Below are 22,271 nucleotides of genomic sequence, written 5' to 3' on the forward strand. Positions count from 1 at the left end.
AGGAGTGCCAGAGCCTTTGGTTCAGAGACATGGCTCCCTTGTTTGCTTGTGGTTTTAACCAAAACTGCTTGTTTAGCTTTAAAGCTTGCCAAGTACTCTTGCTTTTCTGCTTATAGCAGAGTACACGCAGTTGTGCCAGGACACATACAGCTTTGTGATGAGAAGGTGAATTCTTCGTTGTGAAAGGGAGAACAAAACTTGTCAAACCACGCTTTTTGCTCTTTTCATGTCTTCTTTGCACTGGGCTGTGATACAGATGCTTGGAAACTGATTCTTTTTCTCTTTTGGTAAAAAGGACCTGTCTTGCTGATTTGCATCCATCTTGAACATGTACTGTGTCTTCTAGCCTCTAATAGGAGAGAGCAGGGAAACATGCTCACACAACACTAGCAATCCTTGGCTTATAGACAGTCTCTAGCAGACATTTGCCAGTGGTATGGTCAAGAATAAGACTCTGAGGCTGAAGGGAATAGAAAATTATAATTGCATTTGAGCTCTCGGTTCTCTGCTGTATCAGCAGAGTCTTGGGGTATTATTTAGGAATATTCTCCATGAGGCAGAGACTTCTCCTTTGGCCAATTTGAAGTAACGATGACTGAGCCGTTTGCTGTAATTCCCAAAAAAAATGCCAACTGCAAAGCCGAAGTGTCACAAGAGACTTTCTGTCTTCTTTTCCCTCAACTAATTTGCTGGACTATTCCAGGCCGTATTGGTTCGTGGAACGCTGGCAATGACGATTCACCCAATGCAACAGATGATGCAGCGGACGAGATCATGGATCGCATTGTCAAGTCTGCCACCCAAGTGCCAAGCCAGCGAGCAGTGCCTAGGGAGAGGAAGCGGTCACGAGCAAATAGGAAGTCATGTGAGTATATGGCTATTACATTTCTCAAAATAAGCAAATACGCAAATATTTAGGTATGTCGGTGTGGGAACCAGGCTGTTAGTTGACAGACATGCAGTGGTAGTTCATAGTAGCTTGAACATACACTTATGAGGGGCGTATATTCCTCTTAAGCACTATTGCTTACGTGATGTTGTGTGCAGTGGGTGACTGTCTTCTACAGAACCTGAAATATCCTTAGCAGTAGGAGAAGAAGAATGATTTATGGTGCCTTAGAGCAGATGACAGTACTTATTCATTACTAGAGAAGTCAGATCAAGGCCTCAAATGGAGGCTGCTTAAAATGCTGCAAGGTACTGCGGACTGGCATAAAGATGAATAGTTGTATCTGTAGCTGAATTTATTCATAAAGCAAAAAGTAGTTTGAGCTATCTCACCTTTTAAAAATCTTTCTCTCTCGTACTGTGTGCTGTCCTTCCACAGCCCTGAACACAAAATGTCTACTGCTGCTTGGCTGCCAAGTGGTTATAGAGGAGCTTAACTTCTACTGGGAAGAAAAGGTAGCACATTTATAAGGTGGTCTCTCAACAGTGTAGCATGGCCACAGGGCTCAGCTGCAACACCCAAGTTTGAGCAATTTGATTTCTTGTGCTAGTAAATACAATGCTTAAGACGTGATGATCTTTCGGAGTTTTTTTTCCTTATGTGCAGAGACTACTGTCATCACTATAAGAAGGATGAGTACCCAAAGAACATAAGATTGTACTGTTTAATGTCATTCACTATATGTGGCTTTTTGACTACCTTTCCATCCATCTTTTTAGCATTTCTGGGAAGTTAGGACAAAGAGGAGACAACAACAGTGAGTCAAAAATCACACAGATTTTCCTTTTGCTGGAATTATTCTAACATAGTGAATGATGAAAAACATTTGGTGTAAGCAGTATTTGCAATAAACTAGCATGTGCTGAAAGCATATTCACTTTCCCCAACATGCTAAGAAAGGAACTTCTGCATGTGGCAAGAGCAAAAGCAAAGTGGACAGCCTGATTTGATGAGCCAGACTCTTAAGCAAAGAAAATGAGCTGACACTGGATTGTCTGTCTCACTTTCCATCATACCCTGTGCCATACTTCTTTGTGGCATCACCTGCTGCTGCTACCCACTTCCCCACACAGTTCTGATGTTCTGCACGTGCTGACTGCCCTAGTTGGCTTGTGCATATCAAATAAACTTCCTGTATGTTTGTCTATTTCCATGCTTTATCCCATGCCAGAATATTTCCTCTGTTAGCAACACTACCTTCACATACACCAAAAATTCTTATTTCTGCTTTTTAGCAGGTAACTTTTTCCCAAGGATGCATAGAATCATAGAACTATTCAGGTTGGAAAAGACCCTTGGGATCACTGAGTCCAACCATCATCCCTGCTCTACAAAGTTCTCCCCTAAACCATATCCACCAACACCACATCCAAAGGTGCAGTTGCAGCAGGAAAAAAAACAACAAACCAAAACAGGATAATGATAATAAAAGTACTAGATATATTTTTCCCATCAAACTGGCTTTTATATTCAGTAAAAACATTATCAGGGATTAAGCATTCAGTAAATGTTTAGGCTGGGACTGATTTCCATTGTAATTAATCATGATAGAATCCCTGTCATTTGCTTGTTTGTTCTTCAAGGTCTGGATGAGACTCTTAAGAGGATTAAAAGGCAGTTTCAAAACAAACATAAAGTTCAGTAGTTTAGCATCCCTTTCAGCTGACGTGTGCTGAAAGAGAGAGTGAAAGGAGAATACCTAAACTGATCTGTTTCACTCTGATAGTCAATATACTCTGATGATGAATAAATGTATAGTTTAGTGCTAAAATACACTTGGCTGGACTGATAATACAGCCTCTCCATTAAATTAATAGAGACCAGCCTTTGTAAATTGCACAATGTGAGGTAAACAAACAGAGGATCTTCTGGGTAGAAATACAACACAGGTCCTCCATAAACATAATAGAAAGTAGATTTTTAGGCATACTTCAGTGATACAGATTAGCAGACACTATGACATTTATCATCTGCAGAGCAGAGACCCTATTATCTGATGGGTTTGATTCACCACCCTCAATCTTCAGACTCCTATACACATCCTTTGGCTTTTGCCGTGAGCTTGGTATTCAATCTCTTCAGGGACATCAAAGCAAAACTCAGTTGAAAGAGATGATTTTCACTATGCATCATGTTGCATATCTGTCATGGCTCTCAGTGCAGAACTGGAAATCTTCTCAGGCTTACTTGGCAATCAGCAAAGATTTTAATGAACCTGAGGTATGTGTTTTTAGCAAAATCAGAAACCCAAAAGGCTTATATGCAATTGCATTGTAAACTTTTCCTGTGGTTCAGGTAGGATATTCTTACAGATAAGGGATATTTTTTTTGCCATAAAAAAAGAGAAAAATGTGAAGTAAAAAGCAAGTGATGCTCAAGTAATTTATAAGGAGAGGAAAACATGAACAAGGATATGGAAAATTTTGACATGTTCATTTGAACTGTTTTACCTTTTGTAATTGTTGAGCCACAGTGACTGTGTCTGGTGTGCAAAGAGCTTAGCTAGGTCTTAATGATATAGAAGAGTTTCAACTCTCAGAATTATCAGCAAAACTACAAACTGGGAGGAAGAATAAGTCATCCAACAAAAGACAGATAGAAATGGCTGTATCTGTTGGTCAAAGATACAAAGGGTCACTGATAAATCCTGATATGACTGAAGTTGACTGAGACCTAGTAGGAAGGTGGGTGCTGAAATGGTCTACAGAAAGATGAGGTACATAGTAAGTGTGTAACAGCTGAGTTCCTGTGATGATCTGCAGAGTAAACCTAACTCTGTGCTAGACAGTGGAGGGTTTTTAAGATAAAATTTGACATTCACGAGTACAGTAACCAACTGGAAGTCATTGCCTCATGATGGGTGTTCAGCCTACCAGACACACCGGAGTGGTGTTATATATAAGAAAACTACGTTACAGTTTAATTTGTGCATTTGAAGCCTCATCATAAAACCACAGAATTTAATAAGCCACAGAAACTGAAATGCTCTGTCACCCCTTGAGGTGGTCAATCAAACACAGCTTCAGGTAAAGTTGCCATAGGAAGTTTCAGCTGTTTTGTTTTTGTTGTTGTTTTTTTTTTCTATGATGTCCTTTTTCTGTATGCAAACTACAGACCCCAGCCCCTAGAGATGTCAGTTCAGCATAGTTTAAAAGCATAATATGCAAATTATGTTGAAAATATACTGCTTGTGTTCTGGAAGACTGAGGGCAGCTTTCTTTGAGAAAAGTTTTTATAACATTATGGGGAGCTGTTGAACATAGCAAGGAAATAAAAAATAATGTAGTTAGAATTGTCTGGTTCTCCCATAAGGTTAGGATGACCTTCACAGATGATGCCGTATCAAACAACGAGTGCAAAGGAAAATTGGGATAAGGAAATTTTAAGAATTACTCTATTTGATATTTCAAATTCCATTGAATACAATTGCTGAAGTTAATTTTAGCAGCTTACAGAACATGTTACAGGCATTGCACCAGTGGATTTGTGAAAAATGAAACTCTCTGTATGAGATACCACTAAGATTTCAAAAAACAGTAAAGGAAGGAGGTTATTTAATACATAGAGCTGATTTAAAACAATTAAGGCAGATAAGCAGAGTTTGCTCTGAGGATTACAAGAACAGAGATAAGAGAAGAAAGTATATAAAGAATAGGGCTGCTTAGAAAATGCTTTTACTAAATGAGAATTTCACATCATGATGAACCAGCCTCTGCCAATTGCTTCAAAAGAGAGAGAGAAGAGAAATAGGTGTCATAGCCACAGCAACTTTGAGGTGACAGAAGACACATAAAGACTAGCAAAATCATCCGTAAGATAAAAATTTTACTTATGGACATTTAATTAAAAGAACCCCCCCAAAAAGACTCCATAATAGACAAATAGGAAGATAATGCTGCTTTCCTTCTTGTCCTGACTGTTTATCTAAAACATCCATCCTCTAACATAAACTCAGTTCTCTCAGTATTAGCCTCTTAAAGACGTGCCATCTCTCTGTTGGTCTCATTTATCTGAATGGATCTGCCTCAGGAGAGTGATACGATTCCCATGAGTCAGCATCATGAAACACCATACTCCAGTTTAATAATTGTGAACAGGCATATGGGAGGTATTCGCACTAATTCTGCCATATGCAGAGCAATACTTGGAAATGTTAACAGTGCTGATATCTGGCTTCTATGAATGGCTGTGGCGAGGCTCTGAAAGAAGTCCCAAGAGAAAGTCCTAAGGATTTCTTACCTTGTTCAAGTGCTGATTAAGCCACAGGGCAGTGAAACCAGACCAGCTGACTAGCAATTACTTCAAGGCTAAAACAGGAACCTGCAAGTATCTTCCTGCTTATTTATGAATTGTTAGTACTAGCATGCTTGACAATGTGTCACTATCAAGCATGCTGCATGCTAGAAAATGTGTCTCCTGGCTCCCTAAATTCAAGGCAGTGGTCAAAGATTGGGGATCCCAATGTGTTCATGCTAGCAAATAATATCAGGTAACTGAGCCAAGGAAATAGCTCTTTAAAGGTGGCCTAACTATACAGCACTGTTTGCATCTAGTTCTTCAGCTGGCCCTGAATGATAAACCATAATGTAGGGCCCTATTGTGACTCGTATTGGTGGGGAGTAGCACAGTGGTGGTTGTACTGGATTCTGCTGGAGACACTACATGAGCACATTGCAGAGTGAGAGACTTGTTTTCCCCCATATTGTTTTGATCTCAGAGTTTCTCCGTGTGTGCACTCTTACTTCTCTTAGATTCTAATAAAATTGAAAGTCTGCTTTAGATTTGAGTTAGAGAAACAGGCTTGAAGCAGATAATAATTGAATCAGAACGTAATCCAATATTTGAATGAGATTACTTGATCAAAAATTATTTGCAATGTTTAAAAAGAAAAAAGAGAGGAGAGACATGATTATACCTTGTTCTTTTATTAGGTTTTGGAATCCCATGTTAACCTAATAATATACCCTGTGACTGACCCTTGAGATGTGGAAATATCTCATAAGGATTTGTTGATTTGTTTTCATAATAGCAGGGAGTAAAAAAATCTTACAGTCGTCATGCAGAAATGGATCTGAAGGCCCGACCAAGGAATATGTCAGATTCATACTAGTGGACTGTGGAAGACATAGGAATTGAGTCAAGATTACCTGAATCCTAGACAAATAAACTCAGGGCCGGTGGATTAAATTTGACTACAGAACATCCCAGGTCAGGTATTTCATACTAAATTCCACCTTCAGTAAAAGTGAAATAGGAGTTAGCACACAGTCATCAGGTGCCAAAACATGGGAAGGAGCTCTGCCAAAGGACCAGGCTTTAAGACAAGCTTTAGACAAGTTTTAGTAACATATGTAGCACTGCTTTGGAATAAGCAGGTTTGTAAGCAAACAAAATACTAGATGGGACACTATTTGAATCCAGAGGTGTGGAATTTTTTGTTTGGCATTCATAGGGTATTTCAGTTTACTTCTTCTTTTCTTTGTTTTTTCATTACTTTTCATTTTCATGTCTCTCCACTTACTTTTTTCTGGCTATGAAAAGATACAGAAGTGCCAAAATACCAGGAGGGAGACTGTTCTTCTGGTATTTATAGCCAGACTAAAAGCAGGAGTTAATGGAAATTATGCTTTTAAAAAAATAAAAACCTTACAAAAAGAAAGTCTATACAAAATGGTTTAAAGGCAAGCAACTTCACTCAGAGTTTGCAACTAATTTTTTCGGTTTTGAGTAACTGGATCTTATCAGGAGTTAGAGGAGGGGGCAGAGTAATCTAGTTAGTGATTCACGTTTAGCAACAATTCTTTGCATTTTGAAAAACTAAATAGTATTCTGTATAAAAGTCTGCCTGCTCTCACAGAAAGTACTAAGCCTTCAGAAGGTCAATACCCAGTTAATAAAAATCTAATTATTGAATGAAAACAGAACATGAGATAAAGCACTTAAAACTCTGGCAGCTGGAAGGTTATTTCCACTAGATGCCAAGATAGCGAGTGTCTTTTGGATGCCTTTTAAGTAATACATTCTTTCATCCTTAGGATGGCAGGATCTTTGCAAATATGATGGAACTGAACTCCATGAGCTACAACAAATAACAATACAAGCAATTAAAAAAAACAGCTAGTGAATTAATAATAGTACAGTTGACCACAGTATGCTGTAGAATTTGATGCGCCTGATCAGGGTGAGGCCTGTGTAGTCCTTTATCTTACCTGTGCCAGCGGCCAGCATCAACAGCTGTAGGAGAGCAAACCAGAGGAGGAGGATTAGTTGAGTAGCCTGTAGGTCTCATAATGAGGTTTAATAGCTGGAAATAAGTGTATTTATCTGAAGCATGAGCCTGAATAGCTCATTTAATTCTTTCCATTTTGGCAATTATAATTGAAGACATAGAGAATTTTTATATTAATACCATTTTTAAGTTGGTACATATATATTTACAAGTATTCAGTTTCTGCTTTACAATTTGTATTACATTAATTTTATAGCTTTCTTTAAAAACAACTGATCTTGACAGACAGGGGTAGGCATTCTGCTTTTTAACTGTTCAACTGTATAGTGCCTATGTGTTTTGTTGGCAATCTTCATGAGTTTCAAACTCTGCCTTTCATATCTCAAGTTTTTTTCAAGAGTGTTTGCCTGCTCCTAAGACCGTGAAAGTGAAATTGCCATAGTTCTGTACAGTTCTACATCGTGCAACCTTCAAAACAAAAGGTTTTTTTAAAGCCTCGTTTACAAACCTAGTTTAAAAAAATGGTTGTAAAAGAGGCTTAAATTCCTTTTTCCCATCACTGTTTTAGAGGAATCTGTGAGTCATTTCTATAATTTGTTTTATTATGATACTCATTATATGTTTGGGGGCTCTTTGTATTTCAGTACCAGTATTTAGAGATCCTGTGGAATCTAGTATTTGCTCAAAATTGAGCAGCGTTGTTTAATACAGCAACTGAAAAAAAAAGGAAGGTGAGAAGTCCTTCATTGATCTGGGAAGACAGAATTAAATATGCCCTGCTTACAAACAATACATGTATTTTATCCCTGTGTATTTCAGCTTACAGGGAGGAGACAGATGTTGAATACTACATGTCCGCAATCTCAAGTATGCCAGATTGCCCAAACACATAGACATGATGTAGGTACAAGGAGAAAACTTCTCCTTTAATGGGTTTTCCCTGGTGATTTTAGAGTGACTGTCACCTCATGGGATTAAATGCCCACCCAGACGTTCTGCTTTGTGGAGGAAGTAGCAGCCCCTGCTCAGATTTCACTCTCAGCAGGTGGCAGCACCTGGTAGCAGGGGAAGCCTGTGTGCTGGCAGGGTCCTGCGTTGTAGGCAGACCATGGGCACCTTCTTGTGCTGTGTCTCCAGCACTGGGAGGAACAAAGAGGGAGGGCTCTGCAGCTTCCCATGGGCTTCTAGAGAAGGTTTTACAAGTGCTGGAATTTCTCCGACCATCTCTTCATGGCTAAACGGTGCTTTCTTTATTGCAAGAAAGAACAAGCTAAGGCAGTATGAGAGAAACTGGCAGAGCAAGTGATGTCAGTATATGTAGGAAATAAAGCTGTTCATGTTCCCAGGTCACATAGTATTGGTATTGACATTTTCCATATAAATACTTTTGTTATGGTATATACTTTTGGTACTTTTTCCACTGTATTTCTGTAGAAAAAAATTAATTAATTTGTTTACATCTTACAAGAGATAAAAATCGTTGTTTTCACTTCCGCTAGTTTGCTATTCACTGCATCAGTGAATTCCTCTGTGTGACCCTCCATTCTCATTTCAGTTGGCATATTTTAAAGGTGTATTTGAAGGCTTTTGAATTCTTGTCACAGGATTCATTCCCAAAAGTGGGATATGTAAGTTTTAAGCATTAAAAAAATATGTTTACTTGAGTTGCATTGTTAGCCCTAAGTTGACAGGATATGTATTTTGTTTGGTTTCTTTCCATATTAAAGTAGGTTTCAAGTTTAGCTCCAGTCAGTAATTCAGTCCTTATTTACATCATCCTTCCTTCCTGAAAGATGGTGACGATGATGATGATGATGATGATGATGATGATGATGATGATGATGATGATGATTATTATTATTATTATTATTATTATTATTATTATTATTATTATTGTTATTATTATTATTATTATTATTATTATTATTTTCAGCATCCAAGTAAGAAACCGGCAGCAGTGAGTTGCTGGCTGACAGAATTAGGGAGTTGCTGTGGGAAATGCTTCATGTGAGAACGAGAAAAGACAGGCAAGTGCTGGGTTGCTTTTCCAGTTGCCTGACAAAAGCAGTGCAGTATCAAAAGCCATGTTGTCTGTGGCTTCCCGGAGGAGCATCGCGATATCAGCTCTGCCGAGGAGAGCCCTCTGCTGCCACCAAGCAGTGCAGCACAAGGCTCCGTGGAGGCAGGGATTTTGACTAAGCTTGATGCGAGTGGCAAACGTGTTTGGAGCGAGGTCTTTCTCAGAAAATGTTTCCTGAGCTAAAATGTTTCACGCAGAAATTGTTTTTATTTATCTTGCCCCAGCGTTTTGTCAAAACAAAAATAATATATGTGTATGTATAAATATGGCTTTCTTTAGGCAGAATAGCACCGCCTGGTTAGCGTAACTACAAGGTTGTTGTGTTAGTAGTTACTTTTAATGATGGCTTCACAGAGATACCTTTTACTGTTTTGTTTCCGAGCATGGATTCCTATTTGGGATAATTAATTGGCGTTTCAGAAAGCCTGAGTGGTCAAATGTGGTCACACTCCTCTGTCAAGTCACCTCCAACAGGCAGCTCTGCTTCCATAAGCCTGAGCTGCCCCTTCAGTGGGTCATTTTAAAATTTCACATGGAATGTAAAGGCTGCATACCTGTAACACTTGTGTTAGATGGCTTACTTTCTGTATCCCATCTCCTGCCTTTTTTTTTTTTTTTTTTTTTTTTGTCCTGTGCATTGTTAAGGTACCGTCTGGTTTTGAAAGTAGTATATAGTGCTTATACGCAGACTCAGTTGTTAGTGATGCTTTACCTGTTAGTGGTGGAATCACTTCTGACTGGTGAAGTTCAGTGGGAGAAATGATGAAAGAGTTGGCAGCAGGATTCCTTTTAATAGTAATTTATACAGCAGCATTCACAGAACTTGGAAAAATTAGGGGGGTTTTGTCACAGAAATCTTTCAAGGAAGGAGTTAAGTCTTCTGCTTTACTGTTGGGACTATGTAAATGGTGATCTGTGAAATGCATAAAGTTGGAAACTTAACAGTTTCAACTACATATTAAACATTACTTTAAAACCAGTATGTTCTTCATGCAGACCAGGTTCTCTACAGCAATGTTACTTTCTGTTCCCTGTAACATAAGCCACCTGGAAATGAAACACAAGCTTTCCTTACAAAATGCCACTTTGTCCTTTTCCAGCGCTAGGCTCCTCGTTATGTCTCAGACACCATAGGTTACACCAGGAGATGGCTGTGAGCTACAGAAATTCTTTTCAGGAGAAACTTGTGCCATCTAGGAAATTCTGACAGGACTCAAAGCAAAAATGCAGGACGATAATAACATCATGTTTCCTGGAGTTTTTTTATGTAGCAGACCTGGACAAACACCGTATTTAGGTTGGCTGTACTTCTTCAGGGAAGTGCGTGATAAAATCCAAAATTTTACCTACAAATTCCTCTAAGAAAAATCTCTGCACATAATGTTTTCCTATTTTTATTAAATATTTAGGTCTACACATATTAAGCAATGATATATGCATAATTAAACATGAGTATAACATATAGATAGTAACATAAAAATACAAAAATTCAGAAAAGGATTAAAAAAGAGAATATGAGTAAGACTGTCTGGATTGAACTTCTGAGTTGCAAATTGTCATTGATGTACTCATTGTAGTGCAGTCCAAGAGAATATCTTTAATGTAATACATGAGAAAATAAACTGAGTGTGTGAGCTGGGTATCAATAAGTAATGGAAAATAAAACTAAGAAACATGAAAAAAAATGAGGTGGCCTGTATTGCCTCTTATAATCTTCCCTTTCTGCTGTCCTGGCTGTGTAATTTACAGTTACCTGAAATTTTCTTCATTCCAAATCACCACCTAGCAGCTGCATTACTTTGGAGCTGGGCCCAAAAGGAAGTTCTGTGGCTGGTATATCCTTTTGCAATAGGAATTACTCTAATTCTGTAACTTCTCAAGCAGGAGAATGGTCCTATCTATGCGGAGAATATTCAGCATTTCAAATTAGTCGTCCATACAAGTGCAGACAAACATGCCAAAAGCCACTGCAAGTGCAAGAATAAATGGCATCAGCCAGACTGATCTTTACTGTTGCTTGCATCATAAACAAAAAATTAAAATTGAAATTAAAAAAAGGTGGGAAAGGCAAAATTAGGAATGCTCTTTAAAAAACAACCAAACCCTAGGTGATTATATTCTCTGAGAAAGCTACACTTAGAGAATTACTCTCTTTAAAAACATTCCCAGTGTACTGTGAGGACTACATATCTGTGTAGATTTTGACCCAACAAGCAGAGTCACACTCATTGAGTTAATCATAAGCACACTGATATCAAACAAAATTCTAGATTTCCTGATTAACAAAGAATATAATGCCCTCTCACCCCAGAAAAATAACATTTCGTTTCTTGGTTATGGGATCTCAGCAGGCATTGCTTGTGACAAGTAAAAGTTATTCTCTCTATGTTATGTTTCTTTAGCAAATATTTTTTAAATTGCTTAAAGAACCTAAAAGGTCATTTGCAAGTCTTATTTTTATTGTCACTGCCTCCAGAATACATTCCATAACTCAGTTTAATGTGATCTGCAGCAGGCCAAGAGTTTTACAAGCCAACATATTATGTCTAGTCCTGTTAGAGACACGACAGAGTTCAGTGAAGAGGGGAGAGTGAAGATCTAGTTTGAGAAATGTAATTTTGCAGTGCCTATAAAACATGGAAGGAAAATATCTCTCTGCATTCCTTTTTGATGACTGAACACGTTCATGAACTTTCCTAAGGTAGAGGAACCCTACCAAGCATTTTATGAGCAAATAGACAAATGTCTGAGGACATCTGTTTAACAGCATGTCAAGACAAGGTTCATCCACCTCCCAGAGCAGTCCCTGCTCATGTAGATGACTGAACTTGCTCCTGGCTTCATCACCCACAAGCTTCCACAGTCCACAAGCCACTGCAGAACTTGAGTTGCAGGAGCTGGTTCTTGTGTCACTACTAATACCGCATCTGTTCACTGTGTCTTCAGATGAGGAAATGTACTATAATTTGCACGTACTAGTTATAGTTTTCATATAAAGAGACCCTTTATCAGGCCACTTTCATCTCCCTAAGTACAAAACACATCAAACTACAAGTGGATTATCTTTGTCAGACTGGCCTGTTGCATTGCAGGGACGAGAATTACCTCTTTTGAGTCTGGACCATGGTTCTATCAGCTGTTATCCTTCTGGCTGCCTGTTGATGGTGGACAGCTTTAATCTTGCCACTAGTTGCAGTACTGTGCAGTTTTTGGCCCCACACACTTGGCTTATACAAGTCAGCAGCCATCAGCATTCATGGGAACCATTCTGTCACTGGAAAGATTTTTCACGTCTTTGCTTTTTATTAACTATTTTCTTGGCTATCTCATTATGACCACCTTATGACAAAGTCCTACATAGTTTGGAGCACTTTTCTTCTAACTGCTGACCTTAAAAACTTAGGTCACTGCAATAACTTAATCTAAGTTATCTTTCTCTGTATTGTAAGGGAGCTGAGACAAGTTAGACCAGTGAACTGAGGGATGCAAAGAGATTGTTTTGGTTAGTGACAGCTGCATATGCCCCACCAATTCATTGAGCATTGAGCAGTGGCACAAAAAGAAAAAATGCAGGGTTGACCTCCATTGTGTGAGTCATAAAGCAAAGCAAGGACAGGACACTTTCCCTTGTCACATGCTGCAGACAGTATTTATTTTTTCCATCATCTGAGGGTTATATACACACTGCTCAGACTAGACTTCAGCATGTTTGATAGGTAGGTATCTGGAGATTTAGAGACAAAACTTACTTATTTAAAGTAGACTCATAAGTTTTCTTCCTTGTTTTTCCATGAAGATAGTTTCTACCATGGTATTTTAACTCCTGATTATGACTTCTGAATATAAACCCCTGTAATTTTCTTCAAAGAAGGACATGTTGTGGTAAATCCATTTGACTTTCTCATAACTCAGGCTGAAGGAGGAATTTAAACAACTGTATTCTGCTTGGTGGAGGTTAAGAGAGATGCACATTTCCCTTTCAGTTGTTAGACAGAGTCTCAGACCCAGTTATTTGTGCAGTAGTAGTTGTACTGACCAAAAGAAGGTTATTCCAGATTTACATTGTCATAAATAAGAACAGAATTTTTATTATTCCAGTACATGACCAGCATTAGCAGAGTATCTCAGTTCCTACTAAATGTTTACAAACAGGAACAAAAAAATGCTAGTTTCCTCTCTCTTCCTGTCTTACTATCTGAAAAGAAAAATAGCTTTGGTTTACAGTGGTTATTGTGCTCAGTTTGCAAATGTGAGTGACTATGGTCAGAGAGAGTTGAGGATATGTGTGAGAGCAGTCATGAATATGTTTGGTTTGACACTTCCACAAAAGTGTTATGGAAATTGGTTCTGCATTCAGTTTCCCAGTTCACTTTTGCCTTCAGTGGGAAGATGTCATGTCACCTAGTCAGCCTTCTGTGAAAGTTATGTCTCCTGTAAGCACTCTGTTGTTTTTTTTTCTCTGGTGATGGACAGTTTCTTCGGTTCAACAGTATATCTGCTTTGGATAGTTCATGTCCACAGAGGAGGAATACTCTCGAAGGGAGCAATATCCAGTCTTTGAGTCTATTGACAGAGACTTTTGGCAGGTCTCTGATAGGCTTTTCTGAAAATCAATTGCATTAGTCTGTGTTGACATGACTCTGCTGTTTGGTGGCCAAACTAGCTATGGTCTGCATTTGGCTGCATGTTATAGAGGGTATAGAAAAAAACATGTTGAAAGGAGAGGCAACACAGGCAGGTAAGCAAGTGAACTGCACAGGGAAATCTTTGCTTTTAATTAGACAGAAATGTTTTGCTGCAGCCTTCTTGTATTTATTCTTTCACTCCTGATATAGCTCATTTTGATACAGAAATAAGCATTGGGTGATTCACCAACACCTTAAGACCCTAAGGTAATTCATAGTTCATGTCTAGAAATTAACCGTTGTCACTGTGGACATCTGGTTATCAAATCTGAGAAGTATAAAAGGGTACCACTCAAAAGTCTATGTTGGGTATTCTGAACCATGGAGACCAGAGCATTTTTTGAAGTGTATTGCTCTCCTGGTAGTACCTTTTTAGTCTTTCTTAATTTTAGCTTTATCAGTTACATTTAACCTTTTACTGCTTTAAGGTCAGCATGGTTAAACTTGGAAGATGTTGCTGGTCAGTACTGTAGGAAAAAGTGGATATCATAAAAAGCAGCTGTGCAGACTCCCAGTGATGTCTAATAAGCATGCAAATCCTGTAGGAGAAAGAACAGGGCCTTGAAGAAAAACTTTCAAGTAAAGGTTTGTTAATGGAGGAACAATTACATATATAGCACTCCCAGCTCATTTGATTAACCTCAGTAATTAATGAAAGTGGTTTCACTATAGATCACATCTGCCCTACCTGCATGGTACCAAATGTTCAACTACATTGTATTTTCCCTTTCTCTTATCCGTGTGTTTTCTATACCAATCCACTCCCTCCTGCTCGACCCTTGAGTATGACCACCCAGTTTCAGTTACATGGACCAAATACCTGATTAAGTTAGAGGTCTTAATTGTGCTAGATGACAGCGGTGCAAGAAGCCCTCAGCCTCTGTCTGCAATTGTTTTTTCTAAGAGTTTCCTGTTGACTTCATTATTTTGGGGCTCAGAATATATTTTGTTCCACGTAAAGTCATTGTTTATGCTTTGCATGCAGCTTCAACTTCTGAATATGCATTTTGTACTTGAGGAACATCAAAGTGTGGAGTGAACACCCCATTTATATCTTGAACCAAAGCCCATTCACCTGAAAGTTATGGCACCAAAAATACTAGGACACTAACACTCAGTGTGTGCAGTCACATAGTCACTTGTCTCTAAATAAAAAAGACAATCATGGATTTTTAAAGTTTTGCAGGCTAGTGTTCAGAACACTTAATAGAAAATTAAGAAACAAGATTTTGTTCTAAATTTATAATTTAAATTTAACTAAAACACTGCAGATAGTAATAGCAAAGATGGCACAAATGAGGCTGGGGTGGGGAAACATTATAGAAAGGGAGAATGTATGAAGACAGTAGTTTTAATTATTCGAATAGACTATAAATAGTCACATTTTAAATCTTTTAACTTTTGGGATTGTTGGGTTTTTTTATACTTTTAAAGGGTCACATAGGATTTAATAGTGCTAAGTTCAATCAAACCCTATGTAGATCCAAAAGCTCTTTTAAAAATCTTAATGAAATTATAAAATAATAGGGCAGATGATGCTTTCCATGGACTGAAAAACAATCGATGCAATTTCAGAGCTTAAAATGCTGTGGTATTTTTCCTTAAAAAGCTAGATGTCAATGACAAATGTGTTTTTGCCTGACTGTTTGGAGTTGCTGGGTACTTGCTCCCGTGGCTTTGGCATAGGGCATTACTCGGTATTTCTGATCTGGTGGCCCCGAGCACATAGCAACTTTTGATTTGTCTCAACTTGCATGTTAACAAGGATTTTTTTCAGCTGAAATTCCTGTGTAATTACCGCTTCTAATTGTTCACATTTTCTTTGTTTGTTGGGGTTTTTTTCCGGAATTTATGACCATCCAGTGAGAAGGACACTAAAGAGTGGACTGACACCAGAAGAAGCCAAAGCACTGGGCCTCATCAGCACCTCTGAGATGCAGGTTTGACGTCCCAGAGGTGGCGACAAGAAGAGCCGTTCATCTGAAGCACACAGGCTGACAACCCTTCGGTGTAGCGTTGACTTGCCAGCCTCCTCTGCTGCTCCCAACATCCCATCCTCTGTTAGTTGGATTTTAAGAAGCAAGAAACAGCGAAACTCAGCAGCCAGGGCAGAAGAAGGGTGTGCCACAGCTCGGCACGACACCTGGACAGTAACTGAGGTGTTTGAGTGCTTGTAGGTGAAAGCATGTGGCTGCTGCTCTCATGGTGTGTTGATGTGGGTAGGAAGGGACTCTATCTGAGTTACCTGTCATGTGAGCTGTGTTTACGTTGGCTTTCCTTGTGCCCTGTTTTAGTCATTGTAAATGTATAGCATTTTGTCAATGCAAGGAAGTCCTTAAAGAGGCAAAATAACTCCTGTTACAGCAACCCCGGTTTTCCTGAAGCAGATTCATTAAGCAAAATGCACAGTGTGTGCAACCCTGTGATTTGTTTGGGTTTTTCTATTATTTTGCCACCAAAGAATGTAAAAATGTATGTGTACCTTTGTAGATGTACAGAATTAATGTGTGGCCATATCTATACACATACAGTCATGGTGTGAAATCACGCTCCTGCTGGAGTTAGCTGGACCATGATTTTCACTTTGGGACCTTACTGTTCCACCTGGACAGGAGGAAAAGAGTATCTTTTTGTAGGAACTCGATGTTACTCGATGAGATTCACCCTATGGGGCAGGAGATGGCCTGCAATACAAGTGGAAAGCTTAGGATCCTGGTTTCATGTGTATTCATACACACTCATACTGTTACATAGCAGCATGCACAGAGAGGAGAGGACACAGACTACCTCCCTCTTGATGAGCTATGGCTGTACTGTGCATTTGGACAGTTTCAAAGAGATCTCTGCTGACAATTTTACATACTCGATAAATGCTAAGATCAAGAAGTTTTTTTCACTTGCCTGTGCCCTTCATGCTGCTTTTTTCTGCTGCAAGATTATGTGGTGGTGATTTTATTTCAAATTAATGGATCTGAATATGAAATGACCCTGCTAAAAGCCTGCTGTGTTTTTGCTGTTCTTTACTCTTTTTTTTTTTTTTGTGGTTATCCTTGCTGCAAGTGGAGAAGGTACCACAGTGAACACTCCAATATGTTTGCCCTTATCTCACTGTTTTTTAACTGACTTTTGTAAATGCCCTCAGCATGTGTATTTGAAGAACCTTTAGTCCACTCACCTACCTTTAAGTGGAGGACATATGCAGCAGTGAAGATTAATTATAATAACTATAATATTAATATAACACTGTCCCCCTAGCTAGTGCTGAAGCATTTTGAAGAGAACTACAAATAACAATAACATAAAAGGGAACTTTTAAAGCCAAAGTCTGTATATGACTGCTTGATCCTCAAGAATGCACAAGATGCACTCTTTCCACTGCCTTAGCCTCTGAGATTAAGGGTGTGTCTGCACAGCAGTAACAGCTGAGCCTTCCTTCCTTCAAGCTAGTTAATTGGAGAACTAGTTAAGTAGGGTAGCTAGTTAACGGGGTTCGATTTTGGCTGCAAAACACACTTGAAAAGTAGGATTAGTTAATAGTCTCTGTGGGGCTCCTAATGCCATAGCTATATTGTTTCTGGCACCCAAGCTAGGTCAGGTACATCAGGTTATTCTACTCTGCTCTCAGTAAGGACAGGATAATTGCTGAAGATGTTCAGGATAGTTGAATCAAACGAACCTTTGAAACCTCAGTCATCTATCATATCACACTGAGCCCAGCATTCCAGGTGATGAGAGAACCAGGTAACTGACACCACTGCAATGAGATCTGTGGAGGAACATCCTTTCTATGCTATCCCTCTCCTGATCTTACCATTTCATTCCTTATTGATATCTCCTTGAATCTTCACATGTCAAAGTTCATGGGTAAAATGTCCCTGATGAGCAAAGGTTCTTAACTATAGCATTGAGTTTGATCTGTGTTAAAAAGTCAGTTGCACAAGAAGCAGAAGGCAGTAGTTGTGTACTTAATAAAATGCATTGTGTATTTGAAAGCTATGGAAAGGATGAAGCTGGTTAGGAAACAGAAAGAAGTGTCATATAGTTAATCTCACTGTAAAATGAGCAAGACCTATGAGCATCTGGATTTTGAAGTGGATGTTTGTGTGCTGCTCACTGTTACGGACTTTTAAAATCTCTCTTAAGGAAGCTTGGAACACAGAAATGAAGGTAATGGAGGTTTGTGGAGGTCTTGGAGGTCTGAAACAAGAGGAAGACACCCTGAATGTAACCATTATGCTGAACTGTTGTGCTGGTTAAGTGATACAAGAAGCTAAAATATAACAACATGCATTTACATTGACAGAGGTCCTGTATTTGATTGGAGGGAGAAAATCAAACAAGTTTTTAAATGGAATATTTTAATTAAAATATGCTGAATGTGCAAAGTAGGTGGCTGGTGGTGACCACTTACTTTCAAGAAACAAATTGGTGTTTCATTTAGGTATAGTACAGTATCTTTGTCTGAAACATCACATAGCTGATGAAATGCTAGTAGTTTGGCATATGTGTTTTCCAGGAATTCTGCAAAAATTGTGCAAAACGTAATGTACTTCTTATTAAGGAGAAGATTAAATATGGAGAGTGGGATTAGATTAAGTTGAGGAAAAAAAGCTGGTTACTGTCAGATTCTCTGGCTGCAGGTGTCTTACATGTGAAGCATATTTCCCTGTCATTTTTCCATTATGTTTATTATTTTGTGTTTTTGCCTAAGTTCCTTCTCTCTATCTGTGAAACCACTACCAACTTTTCTGAAGGATAACTTGGTCTTGTTATTCAGTAGTATATAGTAAGAATAATTCCACCATTCTTAGTGTTTATTGCAACAAGATCATCAAATACAGTAATAATGCAATAACTATTGAAGATATTTCCACTTAGTTTACAGTAAAAATGGCTAGCAGCCCAGTGTGCTAATCTGTAAAGATGGCAGTGTTTCACAGGTCCTGACTGTGGGAATAACTTTTGTTTACCTTCATCTAGCTAGCAGATTCCAGATGAAATGGTGGAATTTGTTATATTTGCATGCCTCTGTCTGTCTAATCAGGTTGTAACCTTCAGGATTTTAGTTGCTGCCTGTCCATCTATCATCAGAAGAGCCCACCGTGCAGGTGTAACAGTTGTTTTAAAATATGTGTGAGATACGGATTGGTTTTGTGACAAATATAAAGGCCTTGGAGACACAATGTAGTAGTGCATGTTCCCATTTCTCACTTAGAGATCCATGAAGGCTGTTTTTAAATGATTGCAGCCATAATAACTACCTCTCTTTCTCAGAGTACCAGTCAGCTGCAAATGTAGTGCCCAGAGTTTTGTACCTCCACCAGGTTCTCAGAGTTGCTGCTGGTGTTCATTTCAGCACCCATCTGCTGCTAATAACTTGTCTGTCTACCACCATAATGCCTTCCCGATTTGGATGCTGAGGTAAACTTTAGCATATGAAATGGCCTCCAAAGGGAAGCTATCCTAATTTCATCTTCCTTGGTGCTTAAAAGTAGACTGCATACAAATACTTTGTATTCCCTTCTCCCAACTGAAGGATACCTTTCAGTAGCAGTCATGTGGCTATGGTGAAGAATAGGGAATGCTGTATGCATACCCAGAGGGAATGCTGTATGCCACAATCAAGAGTAAAAGATCCCTCACAAAAATTAAATTTGTCTCTCTTTGCCTTTCAGTAAGGCCAGACACCAGGCTCATGGATTCCAGATGTTTTATAGCCCCTTGGCTGCTACGTGTGACCCTTCTGCTTGATAGATCCCAGTCCGTTATCCAAAATCAACCCAAAAAAAAGTGTTTTAATGAGGGTCTTTCTTGCGCCAATAAATACTGGAAACAGTGTCAAAAGGAGTTTTCAAAATACATTTAGTTTTTTCTTTTGACCCCCTTTTAATGTAAATCTCTGTAGTGAATGACTCTGCCACAGATTAAGGCATCAGATTTGTAGATAGACAAGGCTTTGGCTTTAGTTTAATAGAAAGTCATATGTGAATATCTAGATAAGAGTTCATGCCCCAATTAAACAGAAATTTGAAGTCAGAGTCTTGATGTGACTGAACAGCCAAGGCCTCCTGCACAGTGCCCCATTCCCTTTCAAGGTACTAGATAACGTAGCGGGACGGCACCTTAAATCCCAGGTGTGCTACCCTCTAAACATACCCTGGTGAGTGCTAAAAGTCACTGAGAAGCCACACGTGAGGACTGCAACATCTATGAGGGGGCAGCAAGCTGCAAGCCTAAGGGGCACAGTGCCACTATAGGTGCAGTAAACGGTTCCTTTTTTTAGGCATCCGCTCTGCACCAGCATCCCCAGTAGTGTAGCCACAGCACGTGTCTATCCAAAATGCTTTGGAAGCTGCTTGGCTGATGGTAGCAGCATTCAGGTGCTCGTACCCTGCTTGCTTGTTGTTTTTACCATGCCTTGATTTCGCTGAAATGAAATGGGGACTGGGTGTCAGCCCATCAGTCCCACATCTTTTATCCTCCTGCTGCAACTCGCAGGCAGGTGTACACGCTGCCTGCCTTTCCCTAAAGGATGTGCAGGGTCAGACAGAAGCACAAGCATATTCCTCTCTCTTTTCCACTCCTGTACTCTCACTAAACAGACACCGTTTCCCTTGTCATCTCTGAGGTGGGTTGTGTGTTGGTAGGCAGAGAGCCTGACTCCCTGCCCTGCTGGGGTGACAGCTCTGCATTTCCAGCATTGGGATGCAAGAGAGACTTGCCTAAGCTGTAAGGACTACGACTGTTGATGTTTCTCTGCAGGGAAAACTGCCAGGTACTTACAGGCTCTGAAAGAAAATAAACTGAGGCATTTTTGAAAGAGAAAATATTTGGTGATAGGCAACTGCTGAAAATTACTTGCAAACGCTTTAATGTGTAGGGCCACCCTTCCCTTCCTTCAGCTGGGGCAGCAACTGGCTCAATTGGCATGTCATATGTGATCCCAAGAGGCTTTTGGCAAGTTTAATAGTTACATAGCAGGTAATTCAAGGAGTTTCAGAGATGTTGTGTAGTTTTATGTTTACGCAAAAAAAAAAAAAAAAAAGTTTAAAATTATTTCTAATTAGTCCGTTTCACACTGAGTGGCAGATAGAGATATATTTTGTTTAATCACTATCTAATACAGAGGCTTCTGTGAAATAAAAGGTTTATTTGTAGCATTGGGTGCATTTCTCCTTTTTAAAGACTGTCTTTGCGCATATAGTGTCCTTTTTTTTGTGAGCTGGGAATTGTAAAAAAATGTAAAGTAGAAAAGGATGTGTTTCTTAGGCAAAGGAGAAATACTGTAAAAATGTGTAAATGTCACTACTCATGTTTTTTCGTGTTCTGTGTAGCATAGTGTAAAATAGGCTTTTCAGCAGTGTTATTCTGTGAATGGTAATTTAAAAAAAACAAGCCATGCATGGTCAGAGATATTACCTACAGGTCCTTTTTGGCTGAGTTTTTGTTTTTGTTGTTTTCTCATTTTAGGTGAATTTATGTTAAATTTAATTGTCCATGAAACTGTTGTGTTTTTTTTCCCCTCGGCTTTATTTCATAAAGAACTTGAATTACTCCTTAAGATTTTATTATACCTGGAGCTCACCTACCATTTGTATTGTTCCTTCAGAAGCTTTGTCACATTTAGCATAAATCAGGAGGATTTTCTTTTTAACACACTTTACATCTGCCTCTTCTTCCCCCCACACTCTCCCCACTTTGCTGTCTGAAAAGATGGAATCACACTTTTCTTTCTCTCTCTCTTTTTTTTTTTTCTTTTTTTCTTTTTTTTTTCTGTGCCATGCAGGGTCAATATGGAAAACTGACCGCAGACCTGTGTCCAAAATTTCTTTATATAAGTAGTTACAAAGCTCACCTCTACAGCATTATGTAAACACATCTTGCAATAAAGCTTTATAAAGCACTGATTGGGCTGGTTCTGGCTTTTTTGATTAAGCCAATCATGGATTTTTGGTGGGAAATGGGTGGGAAGGCGAGGGTCTGGGGTTTATTTTTTCATATCTTCTAAGTACATGCAAAGCCATAATGTGGACAACAAAACAGCTGCCATTAAACCATCTGGGTGGTCTGGTCATAAATCTTTTACCCCTAGTTTCACAGGTTGAGCCTAATTCCTAATCTTGAGTGAAGAAAATGAAAACATGTCTCTGGTTCTCAAGGATTTCAGTAATCCAGCCCTACATAAGAGGTTACTGCTTGCCACCATTGGCTTGGGGTTGGTTTCTGCCTTAAAAGTTCCCAGTGCACAGAGCACACTGCATAAAAGTGTATGAGATTTATAGAAGCAAATACAAAGAAAATGAAAGACTACCTGTGTGCGGGGGAGCA

At 39.0% G+C, this 22,271-nt stretch overlaps 1 protein-coding gene across 11 annotated transcripts in view; it reads left to right on the forward strand.

Annotated features, from left to right (window-relative positions):
* The window catches only part of FHOD3 (formin homology 2 domain containing 3), a 383,220-nt gene extending 361,374 nt beyond the window's left edge, over window positions 1–21,846 (forward strand). For 10 of the 11 annotated variants that reach the window (XM_051610566.1, XM_051610567.1, XM_051610573.1 and 7 more), the window contains 2 exons: window positions 704–865; window positions 15,807–21,846. In XM_051610566.1, coding sequence (XP_051466526.1) covers window positions 704–865; window positions 15,807–15,889 — 245 coding nt within the window. In that variant the 3' untranslated portion in view covers window positions 15,890–21,846. Of the gene's footprint in view, window positions 1–703; window positions 866–1,668; window positions 1,707–15,806 lie in introns of all 11 variants that reach the window. The other variant, XM_051610570.1, reaches the window with a different exon arrangement.
* Window positions 21,847–22,271: the final 425 nt, after the last annotated feature.

Source organism: Apus apus, chromosome 2 (genome assembly GCF_020740795.1).
Source record: "Apus apus isolate bApuApu2 chromosome 2, bApuApu2.pri.cur, whole genome shotgun sequence".
Lineage (NCBI taxonomy): Eukaryota > Metazoa > Chordata > Aves > Apodiformes > Apodidae > Apus > Apus apus.